Here is a 22,374-nt window from a genome sequence, read left to right on the forward strand (position 1 = left end):
AATTTGAGAAAAACCACCCCACCTGTGGAGCTGATGTATGGATTTTCCCTCCCTCAATAATCAATGTCTAAACAAAGATGCTGATCTCCAACTGCTAACACTTACCTCTTTCCTTGTTCAAATGAATGTTTCAGTTGTCAGTTCCTAACAGCCACATTCTTGGACACTTTGAGCTTGTGCTCTTCGTGGAGATCTCAGCTGTCTCAGGGCAGCATCTCCATACTGAATACCTGAGCCCATCCTTTCCGGATCCAGTTCACCTGATAAAACAAAACACAATTTGTTCTTACAGACGTTGTAATTACATTTAAATTCAAGGCTGTTGTCTTCATGAACATGTAATGTAATAATTTAAATTTTGTTGAATGTAACAATAACAGTAGTCATGAGAAGTTAATAGGGCTTTACACACAAACACATGTACATATGCACACAAATATAATTTGTACTTTTTTTCTTTTACAGAGGGGTGCCTGTTTTATAAGTATTGTTAAGCAAACTTTTAATGGCCCTATCCATTATATCCATTATACAATAATATATTATATGATTATATCCTCCCCTTCCTACTAGTTGGAAGATGTACAGCAGGTTGGAAGCTAGATGTCAGAGGCTGAGAGGCTTCACACACAAGACGCCAGTTCAGAGTTACAATATTATTAATAACCTAAATGTCAGACATCTCTTTCAATAATCACACATTTAGAAAGATGTTACATTTTTACAGCAACCTGTAAAAAAATGCTTTGACAGCATCCCCTACCATTGGGTGATTATCCAATGATATACCCAAGCCCATCAATTTCAACGGGTCTACCCCACTGAAACTGCTGTTAAAAGGGTGCTAGTGGGGTGTTCAATGAAAACCAGTTACACCTCCTTTTGGATTGTGCTCTTCAGGGTCATTTGTACTTGCATTAAGGTATTTGACAAGTTAAGACACAGGTGAGAATTAGGTGACACTTTATGACAATCGAAGAGCACACCTAGTTTGAGCGCAGTTTATCACATGTCAACATTTCACATACTCTAAAGTGTCTAATACTATAGAGCTGAAAATATTTTGAGATCACAAACATGAACTGTGATTACCTGACTCAATTTTATTAAGTATTTTTCTGGCACACTGTACAAAGGCCTCTTCAACATTCTCCCCTGTCAATGCACTTGTTTCCAAGAACATAAGTTCTGAAACAAATATGAACAAAAAAAATTTGCAATCATTATTATTATTTATTGAAATTATGTACCACCCTATACCCGCAAGTCTCAGGGTGGTTCACAGGATAAAATCAGAATATAAAACCACAAAATACAGAATCAAAATAAAAACAACCAACAACCCAATAATAACCCCAACACATTTTAAAAGGGCATAGGATTGATCGATCAATCAATCAATCAATCAATCAATCAATCAGTTTGAAGTGATATCCTGATTCAGTCTTCCCTGATTAGCTGCCCTCCAGATGTTTCAGCAGAACACAACTCCCATCATTCCCAACCACTGGCTCTACTGGCTAAGGCTGAAGGGTGCTGTAGCCCAAAATATATGTAGGGCACCAGGTTGAGGAAGGCTACCCCAAAGAACAGTCAGGAAAAGCTGGTCCAAAGAATGGTCAAAAAGCACCTGTTCCACTTCTGAAGCTAATTGCCAAATCACCTTCTTTGGCAGAGCACTACCTAGAAACTAATACAGTGGTACCTTGGGTTAAGTACTTAATTCGTTCCCGAGGTCTGTTCTTAACCTGAAATTGTTCTTAACCTGAAGCACCACTTTAGCTAATGGGGCCTCCTGCTGCTGCCGTGCCACCGGAGCACGATTTCTGTTCTCATCCTGAAGCAAAGTTCTTAACCTGAGGTACTATTTCTGGGTTAGTGGAGTCTGTAACCTGAAGCGTATGTAACCTGAAGCGTATGTAACCTGAAGCGTATGTAACCCGAGGTACCACTGTAACTACATTCTACCCTGTTTTTGCCACCCGTCCCCTACTGCACTCCTCCCCTAAGCACCTATTCCAAGCAAGAGAAGGGTTCCCAAACCACAGGAGTGACTTTTCAGGTGAGTTTAATATTGTTCTACTGTAATTTATCAAATATTTGACATGAACTCTCTCATATCTATATCTATATCTATATCTGTCTATCTATCTCCTGCCTTTTTGTACCAGCCTCTACAAAGGCAGCTAACAACAAACCAAGATAAAAAACAATTATACAAAATATTATATATATCAAACAAAAATATGCAATGCATTCCTAGATGTATCTGCCCAGAAGCAAGTGCTGTTAAGTTGAATGGTGCTTACTCCTAGATCTAGGATTGCAGTCTAAATTAAGCAACAGTAAACAGATAAGATGTAGCAGAATAACTTCAACCAGAAGAATACCCAAAGCACTGAACAATTCTAAAACAATGCTGTCATAAACTGGTTTCAAGTTCTCAGATAATTGGTATATGCCCAATGGACATATTACCCAATTACAACCACACCAAAATTGGGGGATGTTTCATAAAGAGTTGTCTTCCAACTTCTTCGTCCCATTTTTGGAGACTGAGGGGGTTGCAGAATGGGGCAAAAATGTTCACCCACTCAGAATGACAGAAGCACTGACCTCACTCTGACTTGACTTTACCCTCCATACTAGTAGCTTCCAATACCTGGGTGGGGAGGTCATAATTCCAAATGATGCGGAGTTGTGGTCCAAAATATCTAGAGGGCACCAGGATGGGTCAGATAGGTCAGGAAAAATACTTACCATTTTCTTGAGCAAACCTGGATGCTTCCAAAAAAGTGACTTCCCGATCTCCATCAAGATCCTTTTTGTTCCCACACAGTATTATAACAATATTCTGACTTGCTAGCATCCTCGCATCTGTTAGCCAGTTAGTAAGCGCATTGTAGGTTTCTCGACTGCATCACAAAAGGACAAATTATTAGATGTTAATAATTATACTTCCCCCTTAAAACTATGTTTTAATTATCCTAGCTAACTAGATGATTTACACAACAATAGTTCATGTTCACTTTGATAGAAGATCAACAAAAAAAACATTGCTGTATTTTCTTTTGTCCATTGTAAAATACTACAGAGAAGTTATTGCCCAGCAATAATGGATTCAGAACACCTGCTGTCCTGACAGGTGGTAGGGTGAAGAGCAGGCAGGCAACACCAAAGAGCATGCAGTGTTAGTCCTACATTTGGACTTGTGCCAGTGCACTGTGGACACTGAAAGCAAGGGCAAGTGTAACCAGTGAAACTTGCCCCTTATACAGTTGAACGGAACATTACAACAGACTTGCTTTTTTTGTAGTGTGTGTGTATTTAAGTCTCTACGAAAATCAGTTTTGAGTTAAAGGAACACCACTCTGTTTCTGAGGCATGCACTCTAAGACAACTGAAAGTAAGGGGACCATTTCTATGAAGGAGTCATTGGTATCCAAGAAAGGTGACAGAAAACACTCTCAGGAGTAAACGAAGCATGGTCCCCAGTGTTTCTTCATCCAGAAAAAAATTGATTCCCAAGATGACTAATGGTGATGGTCTCTCACAATCTCAAGAAGTCCTTGATGTGTAAGACTCCGCACAGGACTCAGAAGAGTCCAAGTTGGGCATCATGGCCTACTGTATGTATATACTGCAATCAGCTGCTAGAACCAGATATAAAAGCTTGGGCATAAATAAATTTTAAGGAAACATGGCTTGTGCATGTTGGGGATGGAGAGGAGAGAGATGAACTAGGAAAGAGGCTAGTCTGGCTCCTAAGCCACTGAAGTCAGATTTTGTACTAGATTGAACTTAAAATATTTTTATATATAGGATGGTTTGAAAGGGGTTCTTTACTGTAAAATTAGACCCCCGTTTAAGATACAGCAGCGCAAATGAAATAGGGCTGGGAGCACACTTGTGTGAATTTTGTGTGCGTAACCTCAAGAAGCTATGAAAGCTGAACTTGTCCCATGATAATTGCTCTTATGTGATTAATTTATCTTGGCTGTAAAGGATTACATGTCTACCTAAGGATAACCACAGGAAAAGCAGAATAGTTTATCTGTACTTATATTTATAGCAGTTTTTCCTTTTACCTGGTGATGTCATAAACAAGTAAGGCACCCGCTGCACCTCTGTAGTAGCTTCGGGTTACAGACCTGTGAAGGAAAACATATACCACTATAAGATGACAATAAGCTATGCTCTACACAGTGCTACAATTACGAACAATACGGAAGCTACTGTGTCCGCTTAACAAGGCAGTACAGTCATGATTGAGCCAAAGTTGAGCAGCTTTAAGCCTCATCAGTTTTGAGGGGGCATATATTAAAACTCTCCAGAAGAAATGAATGATTTAACAATACTTACTTTTGCCTACAAGTTCTCCTATAGTCACAATACAACTGGATGTCACAGAACTAGTGAAACAGTAGCCAGTATCCAACAAACTTGCTAACAAAAAAGTCACATGCCACTTTCTTCAACTAACATGCCAACGAATTTCTGTGCTATGAAAATATACCTGAATCGCTCTTGTCCAGCTGTATCCCATATTTGTAGTTTTACATATTTGCCTCCAACATTTATTATCTTTGAACCAAACTCCACTCCTATAGTATGATTTGAGTCATCTTTGACTAGAATAGAAAAGGTGTCTATTAGTATTCAAGTACAGTTTAAAGTACACAAGGATATTATATTAACAGTGACATTTTTATTATTTATCCATAATTTGTTCTATACAGGCAGCAGTGTATTTGTTAACTTAACCAAGGGGAATTTTTATGATAAATTCACACACACACACACACACACTTACTTTTCAACACATATTCAGGGGTATTAGAATATGCTTCTGTGAACACTTTGTGAATATGCTAGACAAGATATGTTAAAATGAAATGCATTATATAGTTGTGTGAATTCATCCAACATTGGATGGTGGGCTATGTGCATATACATATATATACATATATGCATGCACAAATGTGACAATTCCCAAAATTTACTAGTGGCACTAGTCAAGGGAATTTTCTTATTCAAAGGTTGCTTTGCAACAAAAAAATGTCTCCTTCTCAACCACCCCTAAGTTTTGTTAACTAAGATTTATGAGAACATGCTATCAATACCCATGCCTGAAGTTGTGGCTACCATGTTTTCATTTTGTGTAGGATCAAAATTTGTTATCACAGTGACACATAAATGGAATGTGTGAACTGACCAGAAGAGCCTGAAATCTGCCTTGATGGAGTGCCATTGTACTGGCAAGGGGTATTATGTAGAATGGTAATCTATCAAGTCAGCTCTTAGGGCTATCCTGGGCAGTTCACACACCCCATTTATGTATTACTGTGTTAGCAAATTTTGATCCTACACACAATGAAAACATGGTAGGCATGGTATTAAGGAAGATATTGATAGCATGTTCTCTCAAGCCTACATAGAAAGTGATTTGGGATAGATAATACATACCGAGGAGTAAGCTACACTGAGTACAATGGGATTTACTTCCAAGGAAATACATGGATTGCATTGCACATGTCCCTACTTATTCATACTACTGTCTAAGAAATGCCAGATCACTTCTGTCCAAAAAATGCTGTTAGCCAGTTTTTTATAAGGACCAATGTGGACCAGAGTTCTGTTGAGCAACCCCCACAAAAACCCCACCCCTAAGAACCCCACAACATCTGCATTATACTTACATTTCTTCTCAATAAATTGATGAAGCAAACAGGATTTTCCAGTGCCTGCATTTCCAATTACCAAAAACTTAAACAGGAAATCTGAAAATGATAAGACAACCAAATGAGCATCTTCAAATGCAAAAGAAACATGCTATTACTGCTTTTTCCCTTTGTCATAAAAAGAAATCACAAGGACACAGAACAGATAAACTGTCTGGTTGCTATTCAGTGCCTGGCTTGGCAAGATATTGCAACAGAACAAAGGAATAAGTATGGCTATTTGTATTCTACACATGACATATGAATCTGTCTAAGACAAAAATCAGCATTTCAGATTTGAATTTTTCTCCCAGCCTTTGTAGTACTATTTTGGTAATAAAACAAGAGCTGATTTATTCCAACAATCTAGATTCTAAAAGTGTTGAATCAAACATTAAAAAAAACAACAGGGCAGGTTCTCTGTGAGGCATAAGTAGCAAAGGACAAATAACATCAAGTTGGATTTTTCAGATACATACCCAAGTTTGGCATCTCTGAATACCATGATAAAAAACTAACTGAAGTTATAATCCAATTCAGATGAATCTGCAGAAAAAATATCCCTTTCAAGTTTGCAAGGCACAATATGAAAAAGAGTAGGGCAGGGAGAGGAAGGACACAAACTAGCCAAAGCGAAGCACTTTTAAGTGGGAGATTTATGCTTTTAAAACAGCAAACATTTAGTAACACCTATAGCTGTAGCAGGGAACTTTTTTGCAGCCTGAGAAGTGCATTCCCTCCTATGCAGCCATTCAGGGGCCACATGCCAGTGGTGGATGGGGCCAGAGGAAAAACTGGGAGGCACAAGGAATGTGATTTTTACTATTATATAGTAGGTAATGCTCCTGTACCCAAAAACCAGAGGTTTCTACACACGCCCGCATCTTTTGGTCCTCTATCCAGGTAAGTACTGTAAAAGGAATGTGACCTGAGGAGGAGCATACAGTGGGAGAATTTCGATGGCTGGACAGAGGTTTGGAGGGCTGCATTTGGGCCTGCAGCCTGAGGTTCCCAACCCCTGATCTATGGGATCTTCAGATGTTTCACAGTCTGAAGCTATCTGACCACCAAACTTCTCTATTACGTCACATTCAAAACTGGCTTACTCTATACATACAAAGTAAAGTTTCTCTTGCAAATATGAAAAGGCTATCAGCAATGCCTAAGCAGCAATTTCTAAACTTTCCCAACATGCTGAAATCCACCCTGCTAATAATATATTCCTTTTACAACTGGGGTGGGGGGAGGGAATCATAGTGCTATAAAGCACCATAGGCTCATGTGAATCGGATGTTAACCTGAAACTAGCTATTGTTATTCTAAACAACTGTGGGGCAAATTGTTTGCATGTTTTACTTCTGGCACAGTGTAGTGAAAGCAATTCACACGCCAGTTATTTCTTCAGCTTTACTTGCAGCTTCCTTTTTTCTAGATGAAACAAAAAACTAAAAACAAAGCTATGAAAGGCACTTCATTATAGGGCTGATTTTCTCTTTCTTCCTCGCTGACAAAGAAGCTTTGAGCTCCAAGATTTGTTGAGCTGTCTGGCCTCTCACCCTAGAGAAGTCTGTTGTTACTAGGAATGACCGAAGACAAAAATGCAGCCAAGAAGAGACCCACAGTCACTATTATCATAGCCAATCTTGAAACATTAAGGGCTATATAGAGGCAAGAACCTCATAACACAAATGTGAATGCTATGAAATACATGACTATCAAAGCTTTAAGGATGCAATAAATGAGCATTAAAAGTTATTGATTCAGGGTAGCTTTTATTCTTCAGTTGTTTTGAGAAATTAAAAATCCAACCATTACTCTTCCATGTTGTGTTTGGAGTGGACAAAGGCTCTATTATATTGTAAAGGTAAAGGGACCCCTGACCATTAGGTCCAGTCGTGACCAACTCTATGGTTGCGGCGCTCATCTTGCTTTATTGGCCAAGGGAGCCGGCGTACAGTTTCTGGGTCATGTGGCCAGCATGACTAAGCTGCTTCTGGCGAACCAGAGCAGCACACGGGAATGCCGTTTACCTTCCCGCCAGAGCGGTACCTATTTATCTACTTGCACTTTGACGTGCTTTCGAACTGCTAGGTTGGCAGGAGCAGGGACCATGCAACAGGAGCTCACCCCGTTGTGGGGATTCGAACCACCGACTTTCTGATCGGCAAGTCCTAGGCTCTGTGGTTTAACCCACAGCGCCACCCGCGTCTATCTATTTAGTAATTCTCAAAAATATTCCACTCTGTGGGCAATATAACAATTCCCCTAATAATGATAGAATTAGACTAGATGTGATGGTAGATATAAACTGAAAAATCTATCTTTTGTGCATGTACTATGGATCAACAAACAAGAATGGCATCTAAAAGGGAATGTAGTACAGTACTTCATCTCCTGCAGTATTCTTTCACAGATTTTCTTTATTTGGCATAGATGTATTACTGCTTTTATTCCTATGCACCTACAAAAATATTTTCTACCTGGAATATTTTAAAAGGAAAAACAAAGGCAATTACTATGCAAAAAATACGAAAGAAACTAACAATTTAGTAATCTCATCAGGGAAATTAGGGCAGGAAGATCTCAACAAAAAGTCTCAAAGAAAGGGTAAGTAAAAATATATTTTTAATTGCAGGATAGTGAAGCCCAGAAAACAAGTTATTATGCCTGAGATATTCCAAATCATGGAGGCTCAAAATGGAGTATACTCTTCCTGCATCTCTGCCTCTTCTTTTATGCTGCCCTAAGTTTCTTCCCAGAAGCTCTTCAAGTCATCGTTCAATACATAATGATGTTTATGGGATACTGCCAAAAGATAATGGTTTGGTATACAACAACCAGAATTTTTCACTTTATTTTAAGAAAATGGGTTTGATTCAAGCGAAAAAAAGCACCAACAGTAGAAGTGCAAACAAACTGAGTCCCAGCAGCTACTAGAAAGAAACAAGTTCCTCAATTAAAACAAAGGTGCTGCTAATCAGGAAGTTTAACTACGATGTGTAGCAGAAGAGTAGAGTAAGCCTTCTAGCTAAAACCATACATGCTCTTGATAGCATGACCAGGGACCATCTGCTGCTATGTTGCTAGCATACACTACAGCTTGCGTTCAGTAAGGGGGATGCAACCAGTATGTGGGTGCTAACTCAAGAGAGCTCCCTGAACTTGGTGTCTTTATAGATGAAAATGGTATTACTTTGCCTACCCTTGTTTTTTCACTTGCTCACTGGCTTACTCACACATCTGTAGTATGATTTCTTGTAGCATAGAGTTTCTCATAAACTACAGCTGTTAACTCTCCTAGTTTTGCATTATTTAACCCATTTTCCAGATTTGTAGAAATATGTACATTACTTGCTCCTTTATAAACATGCAGCAATTATTCACTTGGCCCTGGTATAATTCTCTTCATTTTTTTCAGGCTGAATAGCATGCGCTGGCTTCTACAATCTGGAGCTCGACACATAAATTCCCACCAGCTCCAGCTAGCACTGTTGGGGTTGTTGGGAGCTGTAGTCCAAAATACCTCTTGAGTGTCTTTGTAAATGAAATTGTATGCATCAGGCATAGGCAAACTCAGCCCTCCAGATGTTTTGGGACTACAACTCCCATGATCCCTAGCTAACAGGACCAGTGGTCAGGGATGAATGGGAACTGTAGTCTCAAAACATCTAGAGGGCTGAGTTTGCCTATGCCTGGTATACATCATACAACAAATATGGAGCACCACTATGTTTAAGCATGTAGTGAAGCATAAGCTAAGCACTGACAAAGATTGAGAACTGTGATCATTTATCAACAGAGTAGACTGACTGCAGTCTTGAGATAAGAGAGCATATGCTGCCTTGGCTCCAGCTTTTGTCCCCAAGTAAAAAACACTGCTTTTAGAGCATTTAATGTAGATTTGTCACATAGGATAGGCCTTCTTCCTCTTTTCAAAATCTGGGTGCAAGCAGATGTTATTAGTTCAGCAACACTGCTTAATGTTTCCCATGAAATTCCTAGTTTTTTTTGTTTATTTATTCCAGTTGCTATCCACACAGAATAAAATCTCCCACTAATGTTACTTTCCCCATAGCAAAAACCATTACCTCTCAGAAGCAGCCCTACATACAGCACCATAACATGGCTCACTATTGCCTCACAGTCTGGCCTAATACAAGTCATGACAGCACCCCTTGAAAAAGGTATGGTAGAAATTTAAGAAATGGGTTCCAAAATGCATGCTTGGCCTTATGTGGGTATCAGGTTAGAAAATGGTTAGAAACTGCTGATCTATAATAGCACAGACATAAAAATGATAGCCTACCGAACAGGGCTGCTGTGAGTGTTATATAAAGAAGAAAACTATACGAAGGGCTTTAATGTGCCAATTACAATAGCCTAGGTTAAGATATACAGTATGTTTAAAAGGCACACGTAATTCAGCCCTTTCTTGAAAAAAGCCAGTGATCCATGCAGCCGAAAAGCCGAGGACCTGTATGCAACACCACTATACTACCTGGTTTCTCCATTCCTCCTTGTCTACACATGGGTACCAAAAACAGGGGGAAACAAGGAGGGAAGGGGCGAATGCGAAGACATCTGCAAGGGCCTCCCCTGTGCAAGGTGTGCGTACCCACAAGCAATACTGGCTCTGTCCTTGCATTGATTTCTTTGATTTTTAATGCTGCGCGGCCGTTCCCCGCCCTGGGCCCCCAGGGGAAGGGCAGGCAACAAATGCTATGAATTCTGCATAAACGGGGGCGAGAGAAGCAATAACGCCGCGCGCGCTTGTGCCATGTCCGTCTCCACCGCATCACGCCGCAGGTCCGAAGCGGGCCCGCGGGCGCCGTGTGCGGAAAGAGAGCGCCCACCTCCCTGAAAACAACCCCTCCCTTCCCTATCTCTACAGGCACAGCCGCCGCCCGCAGCCCCGCTTCACCTCAGAGCCCGAGTACCACCCACCCAGCCCCGCCAGCCCAGCCCCTCCCTACCGTACGTCTCCGACATGGCTGTCTGCGACATTTTCCGAGCGACGCGGCCGCCCCTTTGCCCGCCACCGCCGTTGCCGTCGCCGCTCGGGGGCAACGCAGGACCTCGAGGCACCTCAGGGAGGCCGCAGCCTTGAGAACGGCAAAACACCTCCGGCGGCGGCAGCGGCGGTGGCGCTGCTCCCCCTCCCCTCGGGCGGGGGAAAAGGGGAGGGGTGAGGAGAGGGAGGGGGAAAGCGCCTCGGCCAGCCACCCAGCGGCTCGAGAGCGCGTCTCACGAGGTCTGCGCCTGCGCAGGCGGCGGCTCCGCCCTCTCCGCCCGGCCCTTTGGCGGCGGAGCGGCCCGCAGCTGTGCGCAGGCGCGTCGGCGCGCCAACGGCTCCCTCACCAAAACAAAGCGCACGTGCGCGGCGGGCTTTGAAAGCCGACGTCTCGGCGGACCTCGCGCCTCGCAGTTGGGCCTGGGCGCCTGCTTTTCGTTGGGTTTTCGAGCGGAAGCCTCTGGCTCCATCTTGGTAGCTGGAAACGAGGGACTGTGAAAGGGATATAGGGCTCCCCAGGTTTGGGATATAGCAATGTGTCCTGCTTTGTAGAGGACAGGCCTCTCTATTTTTGAAGGGCTGTCAGGTGACCGTTTGATAAGGTGCCCTCTGTTTGATAAGGAACCACAGGGAGAGCAGGAGCTCTGTAGTCAACAGGAGCACCTGGTCAACAGACTGTAGGTTACCTGGTGTCTTCCCCACTGTGGTGAGGTGTATTGTACTGTTTAAATTACAGTACATTATTGCAACTACATTAAAAAATGCAAATTGGTGTCCCCCTTTTTTCAGTGATTTTCAACTGTCCACCCTACCCAGGTTCGGTTAACCCTTGGAAAACCAGGAACTCCTCAACTTCATTATGCTATACATTACAATAACTTTATTAACCTACATTAGGTGCTGCAAGACTTGGTTGAGTTGAATGTGCTTTTTTTACTACAAGTTTGCTGTTAGTCCTTTGTAGTCCTGAATTTGTGGGGGTTTTCCTTAATTACTGTTTTTTGTTTCTTGATTGGTTGGTTGTTTAGCAATTTGTTTCCTGCCTTTTCACCACAAGAACCCCAAGCCTTCTTAAAAACACAATAAAAACATGCAAAGTGTAAAATCAAGTAAAAAGGGGCATTTCTTTGTTTAATGATCAAACTGTGGAGTTTGCCACCACATGATGTGATGACTATTGACTTGTATGTCTTGAAAAGGGAATTAAGCTAATGGAGAATGAGGCCATCAGTAGTGTGTACCACTGAAGTCTATATGTTCCTTCCAGTGTCAGAGGTAGTATGTCTCAGAATACCAGTTTTTGGGGAATGTATACAGGAGAGTGATATTGCACTCACATATTGCAATAGGTTACTGGGGACAGAACGTTGGGCTGGATGGATATTTTCTGAGAAGTAAACTAGACAGATCAGTATTATTTAAAGGTGTCATGAAGAGCATAAAAAAGCCCTGCTGGATCAGACCAAAGCTCTGGCCTCCAAATCCAGCCTGAAACCACTCATTCTTGCTCTTTTCACTGCTTTGTTTCCTGATTTTGCCTGCACACCAGCCTCCTTGTTACTGAGGGCTCATTCACACTTCTGCTTGTGTCCCAGAGGTTTTCTGCTTGACCTATGCTTTTTAGGCATGGATCTGATAAGTTTCCCCCTTGCCCCACTCCTTTACAAGGTAAAAACCTCTCTTTAGCAAATAGCAATACATCAGAGCAAATGCCAATCCAGGAAAAACCTGAATTGCCATTTGTTCCTGCTGAGTGCTAAAATGTGGTTTTCCTCAGGGGAATGCAGTGGGAAGAGGAAGTGTGGAGAAGTCCTGCCTCCAGCTAACACTGTAATGGTCATTGTAACTTCTTGCCAACACTGTCGCTACTTTTTATTCCTAAATAATGATAATAATAATAATAATAATAATAATTTATTTGTACCCCGCCCATCTGGCTGGGTTTCCCCAGCCACTCTGGGCGGCTTCCATAGAAACCAAAAATACACTAAAATATCACAGATTAAAAACTTCCCTGAACAGGACTGCCTTAAGATGTCTTCTGAATGTCAGGTAGTTATTTATCGCTTTGACATCTGATGGGAGGGCATTCCACAGGGCAGCCGCCACTACCGAGAAGGCCCTCTGCCTGGTTCCCTGTAGCTTTGCTTCTCGCAATGAGGGAACCGCCAGAAGGCCCTCGGCGCTGGACCTCAGTGTCCGGGCAGAACGATGGGGGTGGAGACGCTCCTTCAAGTATACTGGGCCGAGGCCGTTTAGGGCTTTAAAGGTCAACACCAGCACTTTGAATTGTGCTCGGAAACGTACTGGGAGCCAATGTAGGTCTTTCAAGACCGGTGTTATGTGGTCTCGGCGGCCGCCCCCAGTCACCAGTCTAGCTGCTGCATTCTGGATTAGTTGTAGTTTCCAAGTCACCTTCAAAGGTAGCCCCACGTAGAGCGCATTGCAGTAGTCCAAGCGGGAGATAACTAGAGCATGCACCACTCTGGCGAGACAGTCCGCGGGCAGGTAGGGTCTCAGCCTGCGTACCAGGTGGAGTTGGTAGACAGCTGCCCTGGATACAGAATTGACCTGTGCCTCCATGGACAGCTGTGAGTCCAAAATGACTCCCAAGCTGCGCACCTGGTCCTTCAGGGGCACAGTTACCCTATTCAGGACCAGGGAGTCCTCCACACCAGCCTGCCCCCTGTCCCCCAAAAACAGTACTTCTGTCTTGTCAGGATTCAACTTCAATCTGTTAGCCACCATCCATCCTCCAACCGCCTCCAGGCACTCACACAGGACCTTCACCGCCTTCACTGGTTCTGATTTGAAAGAGAGGTAGAGCTGGGTATTATCTGCATATTGATGGACACCCAGTCCAAACCCCCTGATGATCTCTCCCAGCGGCTTCATATAGATGTTAAAAAGCATGGGGGAGAGGACGGAACCCTGAGGCACCCCACAAGTGAGGGCCCAGGGGTCTGAATACTCATCCCCCACCACCACTTTCTGAACACGGCCCAGGAGGAAGGAGCGAAACCACTGTATAACAGTGCCCCCAGCTCCGAGACCCTCTAGATGGTCCAGAAGGATGTTTTAGTCGATTGTATCAAAGGCCGCTGAGAGATCCAGCAGAACTAGGAAACAACTCTCACCTTTGTCCCTAGCTCGCCGGAGATCATCAACCAGCGCGACCAAGGCAGTTTCAGTCCCGTGATGAGGCCTGAATTCCGATTGGAAGGGATCCAAATGGTCCGCATCCTCCAGGTATGCCTGGAGTTGTTCAGCAACCACGCGCTCAATCACCTTGCCCAAGAATGGAAGATTTGAGACTGGGCAATAGTTGGCCATACTGGCCGGGTCTAAAGATGGTTTTTTAAGAAGCGGTTTAATGACCGCCTCTTTCAGCGGATCTGGGAATGTTCCCTCACAGAGGGAAGCATTCACCACCCCGCAGAGCCCATCGCCCAGCCCTTCCCGGCTTGCTTTTATTAGCCAAGATGGGCAAGGATCAAGGAGACAGGTGGTTGGTTTAACGCGTCCAAGCAGCCTGTCCACATCCTCGGGGGTAACGGATTGAAATTGATTCTATGCAACTTGACCAGACAGAGCTCTAGCACTCTCCCGCCCCAGCCCTGCTCCCACGGTGGTGTCTAGCTCCTTCCGAATATGAGTGATTTTATCTGCAAAAAACTTTGCAAAATCGTTGCAGGAGATCTTGGGGTCTTTACAAGGCCCCGGTGGTAAACGTGGTTCCGTTAAATTGTGAACCACCTGAAAGAGTCTCCTGCTACTATTTTCTGCAGATGCAATAGAGGCGGTGAAGAAAGTCTTCTTCGCCGTCGCTATCGCCACTTGGTAGGCTCGACGTTGAGCTCTAACCTGTGTCCGGTCAGATTCGGAGTGAGTTTTCTGCCACCGACGCTCTAGCCGCCTCAGCGATTGTTTCATTGCCCTCAGCTCCGAAGAAAACCACGGGCCTGTCCGGGCTCCATGCAATCAGAGAGGGAGCTTCGGGCCACCAGGGAATCAGCTGAAAGGCCATCAACATGGGATAAAGCATCCCCTACCACTCTCTGGAAACCATTTGGATCCATTAAGTGGCGGGGGCGGACCATCCGAATTGGTCCCACCTCCCTGGAGAGAGGAAGGGTCGCGGAGAAGTCCAGTTGCACCAGGAAGTGATCTGACCATGGCACTTCTTTTGTTTCACTTTTTCTTAGTGTCAGATATACTGTACTTTCATGCCAGTTTTAGCTTTTATCGCCGAAAAATCTTTGGGACCAGCTATGTGAAGGACCACCTATACCCAAATATGCCTACCAAAGCCTTAAGATCAGCATTTGAGGCCTGCTCTGCTATAAGTTGTAAAGATGTGGATGCAGCAAAAGTTAGGCCTGTCAGTGGTGCTGTCAGGGAAGAACTGTTGACCTAGATTTCCAGGGCCTGCAGAATGAGCAGGAGGGACCCCAAATGCAGCAGGACTGACTTACCTGTTTTGAAGCAAGTATTACCACAGCTTACCATCTAAAAAGGACTTTCCCCAGTCCAGAGTCTAAAAAGATGTAACAGCACTGGAGCTTGGAACAAATGCATTACTGAATAGAACTGTGTTCACTGGGAGCAGGGAGATAGTTTGTGAATGTTTTTGCCAGTAATACAGTTTAGTTCCATACCTCCAGCACACCCCATATTTACTAGTATTCCTTGGGAACAGGCTATTTTTAAAGAGAAAGCTTACTCCATATCTCTGACCATCCTGAGGGTGGCACCATACTGCTGCTTCTGAAAGGCACTCAGGAATTCTCATGAAACTTTTGTGTGTGAGTGCTAAACTAGATATTATGAGGGAAACAGAAGAAGATTACTTGTAATGCTAATGTGGGTGGGTGGGGTAAGTTGCTTACATCAGCTGATGCTCCAGCAAATGCTTCCACGCTGGGGGAAATGGCCTCAGTGGGGCAATTGCAGAGAAGAATCGGTGGACCTAGAACAGGGGTTGGCAAGGTTTATCTTGCCTGGGCGGATTGGTCCTGGGGAGATCCCTCTGTGACTTTGGCACCGCAGAAGCAAGTCCCCGTGCCGCACTGCGCTGGTTTAGTGCAGCGCGCGAGCGGGCAGCTTGGTTTGGGGGCTGCTCATGGCCCGGTCAAACGACCTCCACAGGCCGCTTCTGGCCCATGGGCCTTAGGTTGCTGAGCCCTGATCTAGAAGGAATTGGCCATCCCCTTTGCTTCCTCCCTGCTTCAAGTGCTCCCATCCCTACTTTCCTTGCTATCTCAGCCGAGATAGGGTAAGGTTTGGCTCTGGGACCTTACCTTTTGTGGCATCTGCAGAGATTACTATGGTTAGTGCTCTCTGTACACAAGTGACTGAGCAGATTCAGTCCTGTTTCTCACAAACAGATAATGAGATGGCAAACCCATAACACTTTACTGTGTCATTTCAAACAGGAGGCAGTACCTCAATGTAAAACTCCTGACCTGAGTTAAAAATAAAATAAAACCCCCACACATAGAAACATATGGCCTATTGCCACATGTGTTCATCAAACATGCAAAGAACAATTGTATCACATGGGTAATAAGCGTGTAAGCTGGGAAATAGCAGTTTCAGATGTGATTTCAGCTCTGAACTCTGGGTAGCTTGAGGCTATTGTTGCTGCTCCATCTCAGATTCTCTACCCCAATATTGGGATGATAATACTGACCTACCTTACAGGGTTGGTGTAAGAGTTGCTTAGATAATGTGCATGAAGCACTCTGAACACTCTAATGTGATTTATAAACATTGGATGGTATTATTACTACAAATACTATTCCTATTATTATGAGTTTGGCAAGGAGAAAGTAGGCTCTATGCGAGTTTCTGCTAATTCCTGGACCCAGCATGGATTCAGTTGCTGGAATAGCCAGGCCAGGCCAAGCTCGAAATGACTTAAGTATGGGTCATTAAGGGAAAATGGGAGGGCGTCCCTCCCTCACAGAATCATGGAATTGTAGAGTTGGAAGGGACCCCAAAGGTCATCTAGTCCTGCAGTGCAGGAATCTCAGATAAAGCATCCATGACAGATGACCACTCAACCTTTGCTTAAAAACTTCCAAGGATGGAGAGTCCACCACCTCCCAAGGAAGACCGTTCCACTCGCAAATGGCTCTTACTGTCAAAAAGTTCTTCTTGATTTTTAGTCAGAACCTCCTTTCTTGTAACTTGAAGCCATTGGTTCGGGTCCAGAGCTGGAAAAAAACAAGCTTGCTCCATCTTTCATGTGACAGCCCTTGAGATATTTGAAGATGGCTATCATATCTCCTCTCAGTCTCCCCTTTTCCAGACTAAACATACAGTGGTACCTCGCAAGACGAATGCCTCGCAAGACAAAAAACTCGCTAGACGAAAGGGTTTTTTGTTTTTTGAGCTGCTTCGCAAGACGATTTTCGCTATGGGCTTGCTTCGCAAGACGGAAACGTCTTGCAAGTTTGTTTCCTTTTTCTTAACACCGTTAATACAGTTGCGACTTGACTTCGAGGAACAACTCATAGAACGCGGTGTGGTAGCCTTTTTTGAGGTTTTTAAAGACTTTGGTGATTTTTGAAGCTTTTCCAAAACTTTCCCGACACCGTGCTTCGCAAGACGAAAAAAATCGCAAGACGACAAAACTCGCGGAACGAATTAATTTCGTCTTGCGAGGCACCACTGTACTCAGCTCCTTCAACCACTCCTCATATGGCTTGGTTTCCATGCAAAGCTCAGAATAAGACAAAATTAATCTATATCAGAAATATAGCTGATACAGTTTGTATTCACTTTGCCTATTTATTTTAAAAAGTGCAAAAGAAACGTGGGTGCTTCCAGATGGCTATTTGTTGTAGGAGTCATGCTGCTCGTGCATGCATTTTTCCTCAGTGTCCACACAACATTGTGGTATCAAAATGCCAGCCTGTATTTCCACCACCCACCCCAAACTTGGATTTACTCTTTCCTCAAAAAAATCTAGTAATTAAAAAGAAAAACCTATTACCAGTGATTCATTTGCAATAATACCCCCTCCACACACACCCCTTGGCTTGAAATACCCTCTGTCTTATTAAGTAAATTATTTGGCTACACTCGCCCCTGCCATTCATGCCCCCTCCCCGCAATCCTAAACACATTACAGTGATTAGACCTAATGTCTGGCAAGATCTGAATTTTGGCTGGTAGCCATTTTCCACGTAGAATGTTTATGGATACTCTCCCCCCCCCCCCGCCGCCATGGAGCCTCATGTAACGTGCCCTTTGATTCTTTATAAAGCAAAAGATCGGGTTGATAGGAATACACAGCTGTAGCATAAAAACCTAACACAAAGATAGTTATTAAGAAGTAATGTGTTTGCCACGACACACTGTTGTGTAACTCAGGGTTAGGTTCTGTTGACCTTTACACAGGACATCGGCTAATCCACATTAGGGTAACAGGGTGCAAGTTGCTGGCTAAATTTCAACCTTGACAGACTGCATGTTCTTATCAACATTGTAAACGTCATCTATTGCTTTATTTTATGGGAAGGAAGGGAGAGTATCTTTTTTATTGTGGCTTTTGGGGATACCCTTCTGGAAGGTCTATTTTTTCTTTCCCTTACATATGTACGTTTCCCATTCTGAGCCAAATTTTACCCTAGAGCATCTGTTTAGCTTTTAGAATGCTGTCAATCCTCCAGTATCTACTGGCTTCCATGCTTAGTCTAAACCTAAACAAACAGGCTGGGCAGAAGGAATTGTGTGAAGGCAATAAATGAAAATTCAAACTATTTCAACTGTAATCAGTTGTTCATAGTGATAATGGATACATTAGCATAACTCTTTGGGAGAATAGATAGCAATATCTTATGTCAGGGATGGCCAGTTGTTGGCCCAGGGGCCAAACCCAGCCCTGAAACAGTTCTATTGGAATTTTGGTGCTGCACCAAATTTTAATCAACATATAGTGAATAGTTTTTTCATCATTTCATATAGGGGAAAAGGAAAGTTTTTAGATGGTTAGCTTTATCCCACATTTATTATTGCATTTCTCTTTGGGATTTGTATATAATAATATGCCTGAGTTCCATAACTATAAAGGCCTTAAAACTAGATGGTGTTACCTTTATTATGAAACTTGACCATTCAGTTTGTGCAGCAAAATACATTTAGAGTTTTTAGACCACTGATGGGAGAAAAGAGTGGCTCGTTAGTTCCCATTGCCCCTTTCCCCACCCTACCCTGGTAGCATTTGAAATACCAGTTACTCATTTTTTAGCTATACAAAGCACATGGTAAGTTGGCCCCAGTGACTGCTAATATGATAGTTTTCATGTTAGCTGCCTTAAACTGAAAGAAGACATTTATTTTATATTTTTTCTTGATTTGGCAAATCTCATTTATATTTTAATTTTAAGTCCACTGAAGAGGCTTTGAGTGGAGGGCTCTAGCTATTGAAGATGGAGCCTAATCTGAATGTGAGGATTGTGCTTACAACAAATGAGGTGTCATTAGGTTTCAAGGAGAGACATTATTTAAATTAATCTGAACATCTGCAAATGTTGGAGAGCTAATTAGTAACCATAACCAATATTGCAGTTGGGCTTTTTAGCTGCTGTCAGTTATACCTTATCTTCAGAATGAAAACTTATAGCAGGTCAGTTTCAGGCTTGTTTTGAATGCCTGTTTTCTATAAGCTTTGGTTTAGTGCATGGGTCAGCAAACTAAGGCCCAGGGGCCGGATCTGGCCCAGTTGCCTCTGGATCCGACCTGCAGACAGTCTGGGAATTGCCGCATGGATCGGCGTGGGAATTCTAATCGTTTGGGCTGCTCCATTTCCCGCCCCCCCACACCGTGGTGGTGCCTCCTCCCTTCCTTCTCTTGGCTTCTCCCTGCCCTGCCTAGAGGAGGAAGGGGGCTGGGCTTTGTTGAGCAGCCCCTCTCCGGAGCCAGCCCTTTCACGCCCCTCATCGTCCCTCTGCTGCCGCCGCCAGCCCCTGCCACTCGCAAGGCACAGTTATGCAGCCATTAGGGCTCGTCTAGTGCTGAGTAAGTCTATTGGCTTGTGGGAGTTACTCACAGGTAAGTGGGCTTAGGGTTTCAGGAAATATGTTTCTCAGCCCTGCTAACTGAGATTTCATTTAATTAGAGAGGCTGGATTTTAAACTAGGGACCTTGTGCATGTAAAGTACCGGTATATGCTCTACTGCTGCCTCTCAAACTTAATGAAAGTATGCTTTCTTACGCAGTTACCAGGTCTCCTATGCCCCTGCTCCTGAAACTTGTGATTCCAACATACTTCCTATCGCATCACCTATTTCTTTCCACCCGGCACTAAGTAAGTTGAAAGAAGTCACAAAATGTAGCCTTGCTTCTCTTTCAGTGATCCCAATGGTGTAATAATAAAACCTGGAACATTCACTGCTTAGGTCTATTACCTAACTGCGTCAAACTCTGCTGTGTTCCATTCCAAGTTCAGAAGTGTTTGATACATTTATTTCCTTGAATTATATTTTTGTTTTCCTAGGCAAATTTCTTTCCCCTTCATTTTGAATCTTATCCAAGGTGATAAGTGCCTTTTCTTGAGCTCTATGGCAGTTTGAGAGGGTCTTTAGAAAACATAGTTTCCATTTATTTCCCTAGATCTTCACTTGTTTTTCTGGCTAAAAGAAACTGGTTAAGGATCCCATCCACAGGACCTGCTTATTAAACATTCACCCTGATTTGCTTGCACAAAGTTTATGCAGTGGTTAGACCAGCGCTTTTTGTCTAAAAAAATGTTTAGGGGCACACTCACATTTTCCTACTTGTTTTGAAATACTGCCTCTCAATGAGGCCAAACTTAGATTCACAAAATGTTTAGGGGTATGCATACCCCCAGAAAAAAAGCACTGGTTAGACTATGTCTAGTCTTTATTGAGGATGTGGTCTGATTTGTTTACATGGCAATTATATGACAGTGAGCAGTCATCCTGTTTTGCTTGTGGGGTGTTTGCGCATTTTCCCGTTATACACTAATCCCAGTGCATTTCCTCATTGTTTCCCAAACTTTAAAAGTTACTTTTTTAAAGGGAGCTTTAATCCACTTTACATGCAAAAAGCTCCACTTCCTCTCTCAGACAATGTGGAGTTTTTCTGAAGGCTCTATTTTTTCTTCTTCCCAATGTTAAGCTATTTAGTAACTAGTACATTTTTTCCTATAGGTATTTTGAAGCTTGAAGTTAACAATGCTAATTTTTGATCTGAACATTTTTATTTACCTGGTTTATAAGGCACAGGCTAGAAAACCTATTCTTGGAGAGCATCCAAATAGCATGATTATAAAGCTGAAGCCTTGGCAAATACTGAGTAATAAAGAAATGAAAAAAATATTTTCCATATATATGTAGTATCACAGTAGGTGATCAAGTTATTACTCAATAAATATACAGCTGTTTTTAATCAGTGACCCTTCCTTGTAAGTGGAGCGTCATTTGCAGGCACGCCACATTTCTCCAGCAATATGTTGTTGCTAGAAAATGCCACTCTTCCTCAGCTTCCAGATGTGCTGCCTTTGTTTAATGTGTTTGTGTGAACATCATGGGTTAGTGTAGGGGGCATTAGCAAGGGACAACCTGACTGTGCCATTAAACAAAAAATTGAGAGGTTAAGTGATTCCTAGGCACTAGTGCACTCATGTAACCTTTTCAAAATAAAGAGTAGGGAAACAGCTACTCTTGCTGTCTGCTATTTTGTAAATGTGAACCTTTATTATTATTTTTAATTAAAAAAATTAAGCTTTAATCGGTGTAATTTAATGGGCAGGTTAGTCAGTTAATAAGCTTTAGCTGACCATCGAAAGTAAGTTTTATTTTTGGGGTTTGAGATTTATGGTAATGCATTTTTCTTTTTCGTGGCGCTGTCCCTAACCAAGGTACACAATGTGAACTCATAGAACTGGGTGCCCATAACAGAACTGAATTTGTCACTAGTTGTTGGGGGGGGGGGAGTATGTGTGTACAGGTAGTAAAGGCAGAGGCAGCCGGCTATCAAAGGCTTTTGGTGTCACCTTCACAAGCATCATTCCACATATCGCCTCCCATCACTCATTCTCTATCTCCCACTGTTTATTATGCTGTCACTTCTCTTCCCTGCATCCTGCATCTTTCAAGGAGCCACACAAATAGCAACATTATTGAAAACTATTAGTGCTGTGCAGATGCACATTGTGAAGTAGTATTATCCCCCACTAAGGATATGGCTATCATTAATGTGACTGTTTGGTCTCTGGGAATAAAATAGAGGATAAAACTTCCTTCTCAAAGATCCACTGTAAGGCTAAAGATGAAGTAGGGGAGGAAAGTTAGGAAAAGAGTGCCAAATCAGTTGTGTGGGAATGAAGCCATTCCCATCAATGCCAGTTTTGACACTGTGCAGCTGATGCTCATGAGATGAGTAGCAGCAAACTCAAAACACTCAGCATAAAACTAATCTGAGAAATCCGATAATAAATAGTCAGAAGTAGCAGTATCAACACAAGAGGAGGTGAGCGCCATGTGCATTGTGAGAAGGGAATAAGTGATAATACCACTTGAAAAAAAGCTTAGTGTGGATAGGCCAAGTCTCCCATGTTCATATCTCCTTTTGGCCTTGAGAGAAATCATGATGACAAAACAAATTGGTAAT

General features: G+C 42.9%; 1 protein-coding gene across 1 annotated transcript in view; it reads right to left on the reverse strand.

The window, feature by feature from the left end:
• RAB4A (RAB4A, member RAS oncogene family) overlaps positions 1–10,949 on the reverse strand; it is a 15,345-nt gene extending 4,396 nt beyond the window's left edge. The window contains exons 1-7 of the mRNA XM_080998888.1: positions 10,694–10,949; positions 5,700–5,780; positions 4,517–4,631; positions 4,089–4,151; positions 2,761–2,915; positions 1,093–1,188; positions 106–260 (exon numbers count right to left, since the gene is read on the reverse strand). Of these exons, the coding sequence (XP_080855014.1) occupies positions 145–260; positions 1,093–1,188; positions 2,761–2,915; positions 4,089–4,151; positions 4,517–4,631; positions 5,700–5,780; positions 10,694–10,724 (657 nt within the window). The 5' untranslated portion in view covers positions 10,725–10,949 and the 3' untranslated portion in view covers positions 106–144. The remainder of the gene's footprint in view (positions 1–105; positions 261–1,092; positions 1,189–2,760; positions 2,916–4,088; positions 4,152–4,516; positions 4,632–5,699; positions 5,781–10,693) is intronic.
• Between the last annotated feature and the right edge of the window lie 11,425 nt (positions 10,950–22,374).

The sequence above is a fragment of the Podarcis pityusensis genome (genome assembly GCF_964106645.2).
Source record: "Podarcis pityusensis genome assembly, chromosome: 3".
NCBI classification, from domain to species: domain Eukaryota; kingdom Metazoa; phylum Chordata; class Lepidosauria; order Squamata; family Lacertidae; genus Podarcis; species Podarcis pityusensis.